The 11664-nt window shown below is 56.3% G+C and overlaps 2 protein-coding genes across 2 annotated transcripts; one reads left to right on the top strand and one right to left on the bottom strand.

Moving 5' to 3' along the window:
* Nucleotides 1-79: 79 nt before the first annotated feature.
* Nucleotides 80-3994, bottom strand: CHPF (chondroitin polymerizing factor). Its single transcript, XM_023500625.2, has 4 exons — nucleotides 3517-3994; nucleotides 2214-2787; nucleotides 1911-2093; nucleotides 80-1821 (listed from the first exon to the last, which is right to left on the bottom strand). The coding sequence occupies exons 1-4, from the start codon at nucleotides 3816-3818 to the stop codon at nucleotides 562-564; spliced, it is 2319 nt and encodes a 772-aa protein (XP_023356393.2). The 5' UTR covers nucleotides 3819-3994; the 3' UTR covers nucleotides 80-561.
* Nucleotides 3995-4350: 356 nt separating this feature from the next.
* On the top strand, nucleotides 4351-11626 carry TMEM198 (transmembrane protein 198). Its single transcript, XM_031957985.1, has 5 exons — nucleotides 4351-4652; nucleotides 5573-5783; nucleotides 9305-9880; nucleotides 10707-10909; nucleotides 11234-11626. Exons 2-5 carry the CDS (start codon nucleotides 5618-5620, stop codon nucleotides 11369-11371), a joined length of 1083 nt encoding a protein of 360 aa, XP_031813845.1. The 5' UTR covers nucleotides 4351-4652; nucleotides 5573-5617; the 3' UTR covers nucleotides 11372-11626.
* Nucleotides 11627-11664: the final 38 nt, after the last annotated feature.

Here is an 11664-nt window from a genome sequence, read left to right as displayed (position 1 = left end):
ACGACTCAGGGCTGGGGCATTCCCCGATGAAGATGGTTGGAGGAGAGGGAGAGAGGGAATAATAACCAGAGCTCACATCTACAAGATCAGCTGGTTTATTGAAGGCAATCAGCTTCATCAGGGGATGGCGGATTTCAGTTCTAGGGACTCCAGACCATCCATTAAATTCTATTTGTAAGCCAGGCCCTCGAAGCCCAGAGTGACTCTATCCAGACTTTCACCTGCAGCTCCCCACTCCCCCAGGCTGGACCCCCCATGGGGGGAGGGACGCTGGCGTCGAGCAGATTTTTCTGCATAAATACTTAAAAAGGCCGGGGCCCAAATGTCGGAACCGGGCAAGGTGAGGTGGGAGGGCTCCAGTCTCTCCCCCGAGTCCCCAGAGCAGAGACCAGCCTCCTGCCCAGAAATCGCTGCTGCTTGCTGCTGGCTCTTTCCAGCCCCCGAGGCTGAAGGGCCCCCTCCAGAGCTAAGCCCCCGGGGCTGGAGGCAGAGCAGCTCGCATTTCCAAAGGGAGGGAGGGCTACCTGTGCTTCCGCGGACCGGGCGCAGGCTCCAGGTGGATCAGGTGCTGTTCCCTTGCTCTTGCTCAAAGAGCAACATGGCCAGCTGAGCCCGGGAGCCCAGGCCCTCCAGGACGCTCTGGCGGCAGTGCCTCCGGAGGTTCTCGCCGGGCTGCCCCCCGCACAGCTGGTGTCGGTAGGGCTGCAGCAGGGCAGGCTCCACGGCCCGCAGCACGTGCAGGCTGGAGAACTTGAGGAACAGTTCGTACAGATCCAGGCCCTCGAAGAGCTCCTCTTCGCGATCCCAAGCCTTCACCAGTTGGCCCCGGGCCGCCACGTAGTCAGAGTTGTAGAAGCAGGCTTCGCTGGCTATATGGCGGTCAAAGTGACCCGTGTCCCGGCTCAGCTCTGGGGCCCCCGGGCCCTGCGGGGGTGCCACAGCAGGATGGAAGGCTTGGAAGTGCATGGGGAAGAAGGCCTGCCAGCCGGCAATCGCGTGCATCCGGCAGCGGTTCAGGAAGTCCGAAGTGAGGACCGTGGCTGGCCCGGCCAGCAGGAAGAGCGTGTCCAGGGGGTGCTTCTTGGAGAGCAGGTCCAGCAGGCGCAGGGGCGCGGGGGCCGCCGTCTGCACGCTAAGCCAGGGCACTTGGGAGCCGGGGTAGCGCTGTTCCAGCTCCGCGATGCGGCTCTTAACCGGAGCGAAGACGTCGTTGTGGGTCACGTGCTGCGCCTGCTGGGGTTCGTAGAGCAGGAGCAGGGTCAGCGCCACGGCCGTGTCCCCCGGCTCCAGAGCGGCCGCGGCGAAGGCTTCCAGGAAGTGGGGCGCCAGGTCGAGATCGGCTGCCGCCAGCGGCAGGAGCACGGTGAGCCGGGACGCCTCGGTCACGTAGGGCACCGGCAGGATTTCCACCCGGCTCAGGGGCCTCAGGAGCTGGACTCGGCGGGTGAGGTGCCTGCGGGCCCCCTCTGGGGTGAGCGCCTCCAACTCCAAGTCCAGCGTGTACTCCATGCCCCGGGTGGGGTCGAAGCGCCGGTAGCCATTGAGCAGCTGCTGCTTGCGAAGCTGCAGGGCCGGGTAGTAACGTCGGTTTAGCTCTTCCAGGGCAGCCCCCAGCACGTCGGCCACATCATCCCGGTCGGCTCCTCGCAGAGGACAACTGGGAGACCCGTCTGCGCAGGAGAAAACGTGGTTCTCCGTAAAGTAGTCCCAGCTCAGCACCTCAAATCGAGAAGAGGGACGGAATGGGGCTGGGATGCCTAAAGGCCAGGATGCCTCCTGCTCCCCATCCACAGAGAGCCGGCTGGTGTTCTGAATCTCCAACTGAGAGAGAGGAAAGAGAAGGGTGTCACAGGGGGTTCCCACAATCCTCCTTCGCCCACCGACTCACCTCACTGCTTCCGGGCCCTCACCTGCAGCTCCTGGATCTCCTGATAGGTGCGCTCCAGCTCGGCTCGAGTGAAAGTCTTGTGCAGCTTGTACATGTGCACGGGGTCCCGCACTGGGTGGGCAGTCAGGGCACTCTGGAAGTGGGGATCCCCCTCCTGCAGCATCTCCCCCGAACTGCCCAGTTCCACGTAGTTATAGTGCACGCCCTGGGGCCGGGAACAGGGGAAGGAGTAAGAGGGACCATTTCTCTCATTCTATCCCCAGCCCTGACTCTGCATGCTCCACTCCCCTCCCCTTCCAGGAGGCCCTCCCGCCCAACTCCCCACCTGGTGCTCGCCTGTACAGCTGACCCCGGTGACATCAAAGATACAACGGCCCAGCCATTCGTCTGGCTGAGAGCTGACAATGTCGTTTCGGCAAGTCTCCAAGTGCGGTTGTAGTTGCTGCAGGAGCATGCGGGATAACAGCACCCCAAAGCCACTGTGACAGTATCGGCTGGAGGAGGATTCTCCCCCGATGAACTCTTGAGGCCGGCCCAGGTAGAGCTGGGAGGCTGTGGCCAAGCTGAGGTGACCAGCCAGCCGAGCTAGCCTGTGGGCCTCTGTATAGGTGTTGTCTGGCACCAGGAAGAACCAGTCAAAATCTTCCCCATACTTCTCCAAGAGGTGCTGAAGAGCCAGGTGGAGCTGGCCGATGGGTCCATCCTCCCCTAGCTCCACCACGGACATGCCCAGGGGCTCCCTGCGGCTCTTCGTGCCAGTCAGGAACACCACCTGCTCCAGCCAATGTCCGAGTGTCCGGTTCACTGCCACACCCATCGAGGGCAGGGTATCCTGGGTAGTGAGCACAGCCACAAGCAGCCTCTGGCGGATGCCCAGCTCTGTGCTGATGTATCGGGTCCTAGGGCAGAGAGAGGTGCGATCACAATGACAGCTCCCAACTCCTGACCTTGGTGGATGGAGCTCCCAATGTGGGAATTCCTTCCATCAAAGCAACTCCAACGTAGCTTGTATTCTTAGCCGCTTTAGCTAAACACCATAGAGGCCTTGGAGAGGTGAAGTGAGTCAGAAGTGGGATGTGAAACATTAAATCTTCTGACTCTAAGGCTGGCCCCCCCATCCACGAGGCCGGGCTGACTCTCAGGTAAGTGCGCCAATCTCTGTTTACAAAGTTCAGAGAGGTCGGGACTTGCCTGGGATCACCCAGCTCCCAAGTGTCAGAGCTGAATCGCTCGCTCGCTGTACCTCTAACAGGACAAACCGGGGAAAAGATAACTCCCGGGCAGGGAGGAGTCCCTCCGGAGCCGCAGGAAAGGAGGAAAGGTCATTTTGGGCAGCAGGACTGGCTGACTCTCACCTCCCCGCAGGGCCCCACCATTCCTGGGGGATATGGGGCCATAGGAAGTCATTGGGGACGAAAGACTTCCTGGCCCAGGCCAGCCCCTTCCTGCCCGGGCTGGATCCAACCCCCCGCAGTCCCGTCCGCGGCTCCCTCTCGGCTCTCCGCGGCCGGGGCTCGGTCCCCGCGGCCGGGGCTGGGTCCCCGAGGCCGGGCCGTTTTTTGTTGAGGGGTGGGGGTGGCGGGGCTGCTGGCCCGTCTTGGGGCGGGACGGAGAGAGGTGTTCCCTACCTGACTGCTTTCTTGGGGATATGGCTAGAGTGCGTGGGGCGGTAGGGCACCACACGGGGTTCCCAGCTCTCCGTGTCTTCGGGCCGCTCGCGATCCGGGCTGGTCTGCACCGAGTTGGGCCGGCGGGCTGCGTTGGTGTAACCGCGGAGGGGCAGGTCGGGGTCCCCGGGGCGGGGCGGGCCCGGGCCGCAGGGCTCCTCTACCCAGGTGACGCTGAGCAGGCTCAGGGTGAAGCCCAGAGAGATGCCCACGGCCACGGGCCCCGCGGGCCGCAGCACCGACAGCAACAGCGAAGCCCGCATGGCCCCGGCCCCGGAGACTGACTCAGCTCCGGCTCAGCCCCAGCCCGGCCCGGTCCCCGGAACCCGGGGAGGGGGGGGGGGTGTGCCCCGTTGAGGAGGGGGCGCGCTCGGCGGGGGGTGCCCCGCCGGGGGGCTCTCGGGAGGGGGTGCTCGGCGGGGGGCCGGAGCAGGGGCGCGGGGATGGGGGCGGGCCCGGGGCCGGGGAGCGGGGTGGGTGGGTGGGAGCGCCGCGACAGCGCGATCCTCCTCCGTGGGGCAGAGCCCGCGTCCCGCCGCCGCGATCCGTCCCGACTCCTACTCGCTCTGACCAGAACCGCGGGGGCGCAGGCAGGTCCAGCCTCTCCCGGACCGGCCGCAGTCGCCGCCGCCGTCCGACGTGTCACTGGACCGGCCCCGCCTCGGGGGTGGAGCCGAGCGCTCCCGCTCCGAAGGGGGGCGGGCAGCGGGGCGGGACAGAAGGCCGCCGACCCCCGCCCACTCCTCCGCCCGGAAGTGCCCCCTCTTCTGGGCTCGGGGGCCGGCCCCTGCCGAGCCCGTCCCCTCCCCCGACGCGGACGGTGCGTGCAGGTGGTGACGTCAGGAGCAGCCCTCCTCCGCCTGGGTGGTGCGCCCGAAGTGACGTCAGGAGCAGAGACCGGAGCTGTCCATCAGCACCAAGAGGCCTCGGGCGGGCTGCTGGGCATGGGGCCGTGGCGCCGGGCCTGCCTGAGCCCGAGCTGGAGCTGGAGCTGGAGCTGCAGCCCGAGCCCACGGGAGCCGCGGGAGCCACGGGAGCCACGGGGCCTGAGCGGGACCCAAGCGAGGAGCCGGCGGAGCAGCGGCAGTGCCGTGCAGGTACCAGCCCTTCCGCCCCGTCCCTCCACAATGCACGGATTTCCCCACCTGGGTCCCTACCTACACACTCTTGGAGACCCCCTTCCCCTTTCCGGAGCTCTCCGGCCCTGCCTCGACCTCCCCGCCTTAGGCCCCTCGGCACCCGGCCCCTTTGCCCCAGGTTCCTTCCCTCACCTCCCACTATTATTTCAGCCCCTGGTCCTCCCTCTTTATTCTACAGCCCAGACCCTCCAACCTCAACCCCTTGAATCCCCTACCACTCCTTGCTTTGTCCCCCGCCCCCTTTACATCCTCTTTCATAGTTCCTCTGTTTCCACTCCCTCCAGCCACAGGGCTTCCTTCATCTCTCTTCATCTTTCTCTCCTCAGCCCCTTCAGGCATTAGTAGCCTTCTCTCCCCACTGTTCTGCCCCCTCGCTTATAATGGCCTTGGAGCCGGAGAACTTAAGTGCTTCTCCCATGGTCCTGAGTGGTGGGCTTAAATGCTCTCTTCTGTGATTGAGACTGTCCCACTGAGTCCTTTTCGAAAGCCTCCCTTCAGCTCTCAACCCTGGCTCCCATCCTGGTGACAGTAGGCTTTTGTCACCCCAACGTCTCTCTGCCAGGCTGCCCCAGGTGGGTGACCCCAATTCCCTCTCTGCCAGGTTGCCCCCAGGTGGGTGACCCCAACTCCCTCTCTGCCAGGGGGTTCCAGGTGGGTAACCCCAACTCCCTCTCTGCCAGGGGGTTCCAGGTGGGTAACCCCAACTTCCTCTCTGCCAGGCTGCCCCCAGGTGGGTAATCCTAACTCCCTCTCTGCCAGGCTGCCCCAGGTGGGTGACCTCAATTCCCTCTCTGCCGGGTTGCCCCCAGGTGGGTAACCCCAACTTCCTCTCTGCCAGGCTGCCCCCAGGTGGGTAATCCTAACTCCCTCTCTGCCAGGCTGCCCCAGGTGGGTGACCCCACCCCTCTTCCTTCCTTGGCACCATGTCCGGCACTGTGGAGACACTACGGTTCCAGCTGCTGCCCCCTGAACCAGATGAAACTCTCTGGGGTGTTTCCTGCGAGCAGCCCGTGGAGCGGAGGTACCAGGCGCTGCCCTCCCTCGTCTGCACCATGTGCTGCCTCTTCGGTGTTGTCTACTGCTTCTTTGGTGAGGCTCAAATCCCTGGGGAACCCCAACTCACATCCGAGATAGATGATACCTCCCTCAAGATCCCAAATACCCTTCCCTAAGCCATTGTCTGGAGCTCTCTCATTCCTTTCCTTACATTCCTTCCAGGACTCCCATCCCCTGCTATTCCCTGATGTCCCTGTTTGGTGCTGGAAGGGAGGGACTTTGGGGGTTGCGGTCGGAGCTGGGGCAGGGGACAGGATTGGAGGCGTCTCTGCATCTTCCAGTCCTAAGAGTAGCTGCATGTATGAAGCCAAGAACAAGGCTGCTTCTTGTTTATGCCGCCTCCTCCTTTTTTTTTTTTCCTCTTGTGAATCTATCCCTTTTATAGATTCTGCGACTGAAACTCTTATGATGGAGTTGTAATGGGACTGTAGGACGTTACCCAATCTAGGGGTGCTGCTTCTAAAGTAACTGGGCAAATAGATGGACCTAGGAGTTCATTCGGATGGGAACTCAGACTACCCCCTCCTTTCTTCTATTTTCCCTGATCCCAAATCTAGAGATTTCGACTTCTCACCTCGAATGGTCCATATTTGCATCCCAAATTGTGTGCTAAAGGCTTCAGCACCACACATGACACCTTACTAGAGTGATACCTTGACTAGGCACCTACTTAATACCTCTGATATTAGCTGAGACCTCAGTTTCCTCATCTGTAAAATGAGAAGGTTGGATTAAATGACCTCTAAGGTAGTTTCCAGCTTCAAGTCTGATGCCTTTATTATTTCCAGATCTTTGGTTTCTTGTGCCTCTTAAACTCTGACCCTTTATCCAGATCTTCTCATCCCAAATGCAAAACTCCCATTGTTTCCTGGTTTGAAATCACTTTAAACTTGATTTCTAATCACTTTATCAGTGGATCCACAGTTAGCTTGGATCTTACTGAATTCAGTCAGCTTCCAGGACTTCTCTGGTCCAGCAGAAGGTACCTTTGCTCTTGGGCTTAAGGCTTTTGTTTTTCATTACTTTCTAAGTTTACCAGGTTATTGAACCACAGCTCAACTTATGCTTTTTTAATCTTTCTGGTTCCCAATCCTGCCTAGATTCTGAGAATTGCTGCCTCTAAGTCTTAATGGCTATTTCTCCTTTCTTTTACAATTGCAACCATAACTTGAGTGCTCAGTTCTCGTATCTGTTTTCTCTTTCCTTTCTAACGTCTGTTGACATAAAAAAGACTACAAGAGTCAATTTCTAAATTTATTTAGGAAGGGAAAGTGTATATACGAATTAAGAATACACTATTGTTCAGTTGCTGAGTTGTTTCTGACTCTTCATGACCCCATTTGGGGTTTTCTTGGCAAAGGTGCTGGAATGGTTTGCCATTTCCTTCCCCAGCTTAGTTTATATATGAAGAAACTGAGGCAAACAAGATGAAGTGACTTGTCTAGGGTCACATAGCTCGTAAGCATCTGAGGCCAGATTTGAACTCAGGTCTTAACTCCAGATTCAGTGCTCTGACTGCCACTTAGCACCTAGTTGCCAAGAATATACTAGGGTAAGGTAATTAGAATTGTAAACTAAAAACTATTCAGTCCTAATCTGGGTAGTACTATGGTAAGCTATTTTATCTAGCCCATGTTTTTCTGGGTCTAGCTTGAAAGGCAATTCCATCTAGCTTTAGAATCTCTGGCTGCCTTACAGTCCCATTTGTCCAAGAAAATGATGCCCTTTGTCAACAGAACTCCCTCCATTGACTTAGAATTTGTCTATCTCTATGGATTTTCTGGGTCCCTAACTTTTTACTGTGTAATTATCTTCTTTCTAGATCAAAGTTATAGGAATATAGATTTAGAGCTGGAAGAGATCTTAAAGGTCTTTTAGTTCATCTCCCTTCCCTACACTCTAATTTAAAAATATAGAAACTGAAGTCCTAAGGGATTAAACCCAAGGTTGCACAGGGAGGAAGTAGCAGAGCTGAAATTTGAACCCCGATTCTCAGACTGCACATCCAGCCCTCTTTCCACAGCTTTTTGATATCCCTAAAGAACTAACATAACTTTTTTTCTATCACCTCTAAAATAGAATATGCCATCACTCCAGACATACACAAAGATAACTTGTCTGTCACATACCTTTGCCTTCAGGGCTCCCCAACTTGGCCTTCATTTTATATATCCTCATTACTCCTTGTTCTGATCCCATTTCTATGACACCCCCATGGCCCCCGTTTGCTGAGGGCCCAGTCTCTGATCCCATAACTCACATCTCTGATTTCTCCATAACTCTTATATCTGAACCTGCTATAACTTTTCTCTGTGACCACTTTATCCTGGACCATTTTCTGATGTTCTAGAGTCATGTGACCCCATCTCTTGGGCCCCTTATGATTTATATATCTGGCCCTCATCGATTCTATTGCTCCGATCTCCCTTCTTCCCACCCCCATGGCCTTCACATTTCTCTAACTTCTCTTTTTTTGACCTCATATATTCTATCTCTCAGGTTTACCATCATCCCATCTCTCAGACCCTCCTCCCTCCGTGTTCCTGACATACTCTGCAGGCAGTGGCCTTCATTTCTCTGAATCCCATTACTTCATTTCTTTGGACCCTCGTGATCTCTAGGTTTCTAACCTTTTCATAACCTTTATGGCCTCTCCGTGTGAAGAAAAGCCCCACTTTTACTGGATGCAACCTTGATAATGAGGCAGATTAATGTCACTGGGAAGGATCAGAGGAGACACTCCCTTTGGAAGTGAAGGAACCTAGAAAAAAGATTGAAGGGAGACCAGGTAAAGGATGTATTACACTGTGTGAGAAAGGGCCGGGGTATGGGGCTAGTTAGCCTAGGAGGCTGTGCTAGCCTATTAGGACTAGATTAGGGGAACTTTGGGATAAAATTATTGGGATCTATAGCTTGACAATTACTCTGTGGATTGGTTTTATTTCTCCCTGCTTTGTACTTAAAGTTTAATAAAAATCCAGCTTCTGCTTTGGGAGCAGTAAAGGGGAAGGAAGGCAGAAGTTCATATTTAGGCCAGGAGAATTGGAGCAACTAGAGTATTTTGGAAGCCAGATGAGGACAGATGAATGATAGTCTACATTAGTAGTTCAGAAATCAAGGCCAAGGTATGAACTGGAAAGGGAAGAAAAGTTCAGAACTCAGGTGTGCCTGAGAAAGACAGTGTCCTTCCTGCCTAGGGTCTGCTTCTTAATATCATATCCCAGTGACCCTCTCCATGAGCCCTCAGATTTCCCATTGACCCTCCTCCTCCCCAGTTCCCTTAATGTCTTAGGCTCTCTGTGACCTACTTTTCTACGAACCTATTACAGTATTTATCTGATCCCACAATCCCTTCTTCTGATGTCCCGCTAGCCTGTCCTTCTGACTTGTCACTCTGACCCTTTTGATCTTCGTTCTCTGACCTCTGTTTCTCATCTCTATATCCCTTTCTCTGATCCCCCATCTCCCTGACATCCCATGACCCTCACCTCTTGGACCTGCACCATGACCTTGATCTTAGCCCCTTTTCTGCTCCCTACCCGTGTTCCCCACAGGTTACCGCTGCTTCAAGGCTGTGCTTTTTCTCACGGGACTCCTGTTCGGTTCAGTGGTCATCTTCCTGCTCTGTTACCGAGAGCGGGTGCTGGAGACGCAGCTGAACGCGGGGGCAAGTGCGGGCATTGCGCTGGGCATCGGCCTGCTGTGCGGGCTGGTGGCCATGCTGGTGCGCAGCGTGGGGCTCTTCCTGGTCGGCCTCCTACTTGGGCTGTTGCTGGGGGCAGCCGCCCTGATGGGCTCCGGCCCCTTCTACCAGCCGGGCTCTGTGTGGGGGCCCCTGGGGCTGCTGCTGGGAGGGGGCCTGCTGTGCGCCCTGCTCACCTTGCGCTGGCCGCGGCCGTTCACCACGCTGGCCACGGCCGTGGCCGGGGCCGCCCTCATCGCCGCCGCAGCAGACTACTTTGCCGAACTGTTGCTGCTGGGGCGCTACGCCGCGGAGAGGCTGCGGGCGGCCCCGGTTCCTCCGCTCTGCTGGCGGAGCTGGGCGCTCCTGGCCGTCTGGCCCCTGCTCAGCCTGATGGGCGTCCTGGTGCAGTGGAGAGTCACAGCTGAGGGGGACTCCCACACTGAGGGTGAGACATGGGGCTGGTGGGGGGCGGGGGTGGCCAGGATGAACCAGTTAGCAGCGGGGTGGTAGAGGGGACTTACACGGGAAGGGCCCAGAATCATAGATTCAGAGCTAGAAGGGACTTTAGAGATCCAACTCCCTAGGGAGGCCCGGAGGAGACCCAGAGATGCAAATCGAACCAGTGCAGGACTGGGGGAGGTCTGGAGTCCATTGGGGGGGTCTCAACAGATTGGGCAGAGGGGAGATAGGAAAATGGAGAAATACCCAGGAGGCTTGGGATGTTGTCCAGGAATGGACAAAGGCTGGGAGGGAAAATTTAAGGTTATATTTGTATCCTGGGGACCAAACATACAGGGACTCTGAGAGAGAGATGGGGATAAGTGGAGATGAAGGAGGGCAGAACCTTCCACCTTGAGAGGTGAAGACACTAAGATGGAGTAAGTTGGGGGAGGAGTGACCTAGAGGGGACCTGCTTTTAATGACTCTTTGAAGAGGGAGAGACAGAGATAGTGCATTTGATTTATATACAATAGGTATACTTTATAAGTATAAAACATTTTACAAAGTAGGGAAAATGAGTATTTTCATTTTGTATCTGTCTGAGGTCACATAGATACTAGGAAAGAGCTATGATTAGAATCCAGGTATTGAAATGAGAATCCCAATGCATCTTCCATTATCTTTAATGGTAAGATGAATTGGGGAGCACATCAAGGGTAGATTTTGGGAGCCTGGAGTTCATTATGTAGGAAGCTTCAGGAGTGGTTTAGGAGTGAAGAAGAGCCTAGGTGCCCAGTGATCACTATTCCCTCCACCTCCTGCCCTCTCAGTTGTGATTAGCCGGCAGCAGCGGAGAGTACAATTGATGCGGATTCGGCAGCGTGAGGAGCGGAAGGAGAAGCGAAGAAGGAAGAGACCCCCTCGGGCTCCTTCTCGGGGTACCCGGGCCCCACCAAAGCCCGGCCCTCCCGATTCTGGCTATCGACGAAGGCCCGTGCCCGTCAAACGCTTCAATGGAGACGTGCTCTCCCCTGTGAGTACTCCTTGTCTCCACCTCTCTGCTTGTCGTGGCTTTGCTTGGGGAGGATCCTTACATCGTGGTTAGGCTGATTCTGGATTCTGGATACCATGGGCAGAGCTGGTATTTTGTTCATGGCACCATGGGTCAGTTTTCAAAAGTTGGTTCTGGAGTCACAGGACCTGCTTGTTCAGACTGGGAGACTGGGGTCTTAGACCTCTGGATTTTAGGGGTAGAGCATCATAGGAATGGGAGTTTTGGGGAATAGATCATGGATGGGGAGATCTCAAGGGTGTGGGTTTGGGAGTGAATCTCAGATTTGTCATTTCTTTTACCTAGAGCTACATTCAGAGTTTTCGGGACCGGCAGACAGGGAGTTCTCTGAGCAGTTTTGTGGCACCCCCAGTAGACCTGGATTATGAATGTGGTTCCACAGTGCCACTGACTGCTGGCTCAGGACCCCCCGTTCGAGTATAGCTAACCTTCATCTGGTCAGAGAAGACCCTGAAATTTGACTCTGGACACTTCAGACACTGACTCTGCCAGTTAGGGTGAGGGTGGGGGCTAGCTTTGTCCTTGTCCAGTGGACTGGACGGGACCAGGGCTTCCTTCCCTGCCCAAGGGCTGGCCCCCCATCAGAGCTCCCTTGGAGAGCCAAGATCCATCAGCCTGAGGGTAACCTACTTAGACCCTTCCATCAGGGGTTATAGAGAGCTCACTTGGTCCATATGAGCCCCCTAAGGAAAAGGATTTACCTTTGGGGCTGAACT

Source organism: Sarcophilus harrisii, chromosome 3, assembly GCF_902635505.1.
Source record: "Sarcophilus harrisii chromosome 3, mSarHar1.11, whole genome shotgun sequence".
NCBI classification, from domain to species: domain Eukaryota; kingdom Metazoa; phylum Chordata; class Mammalia; order Dasyuromorphia; family Dasyuridae; genus Sarcophilus; species Sarcophilus harrisii.
This window is presented reverse-complemented; position numbering and strand designations above follow the sequence as displayed.

Excerpts from the sequence above, each read along its gene's own strand:
- CHPF (XM_023500625.2), bottom strand. The coding sequence starts at position 3,818 with ATGCGGGCTTCGCTGTTGCTGTCGGTGCTGCGGCCCGCGGGGCCCGTG. Across the intron at positions 2,788-3,516 it reads ATCCCCAAGAAAGCAGTCAG|GACCCGATACATCAGCACAG; the intron begins GTAGGGAACACC and ends TCTCTGCCCTAG. Across the intron at positions 2,094-2,213 it reads GCTGTACAGGCGAGCACCAG|GGCGTGCACTATAACTACGT; the intron begins GTGGGGAGTTGG and ends TCCCGGCCCCAG.
- TMEM198 (XM_031957985.1), top strand. The coding sequence starts at position 5,618 with ATGTCCGGCACTGTGGAGACACTACGGTTCCAGCTGCTGCCCCCTGAA. Across the intron at positions 9,881-10,706 it reads GGGGGACTCCCACACTGAGG|TTGTGATTAGCCGGCAGCAG; the intron begins GTGAGACATGGG and ends CTGCCCTCTCAG. Across the intron at positions 10,910-11,233 it reads ATGGAGACGTGCTCTCCCCT|AGCTACATTCAGAGTTTTCG; the intron begins GTGAGTACTCCT and ends TCTTTTACCTAG.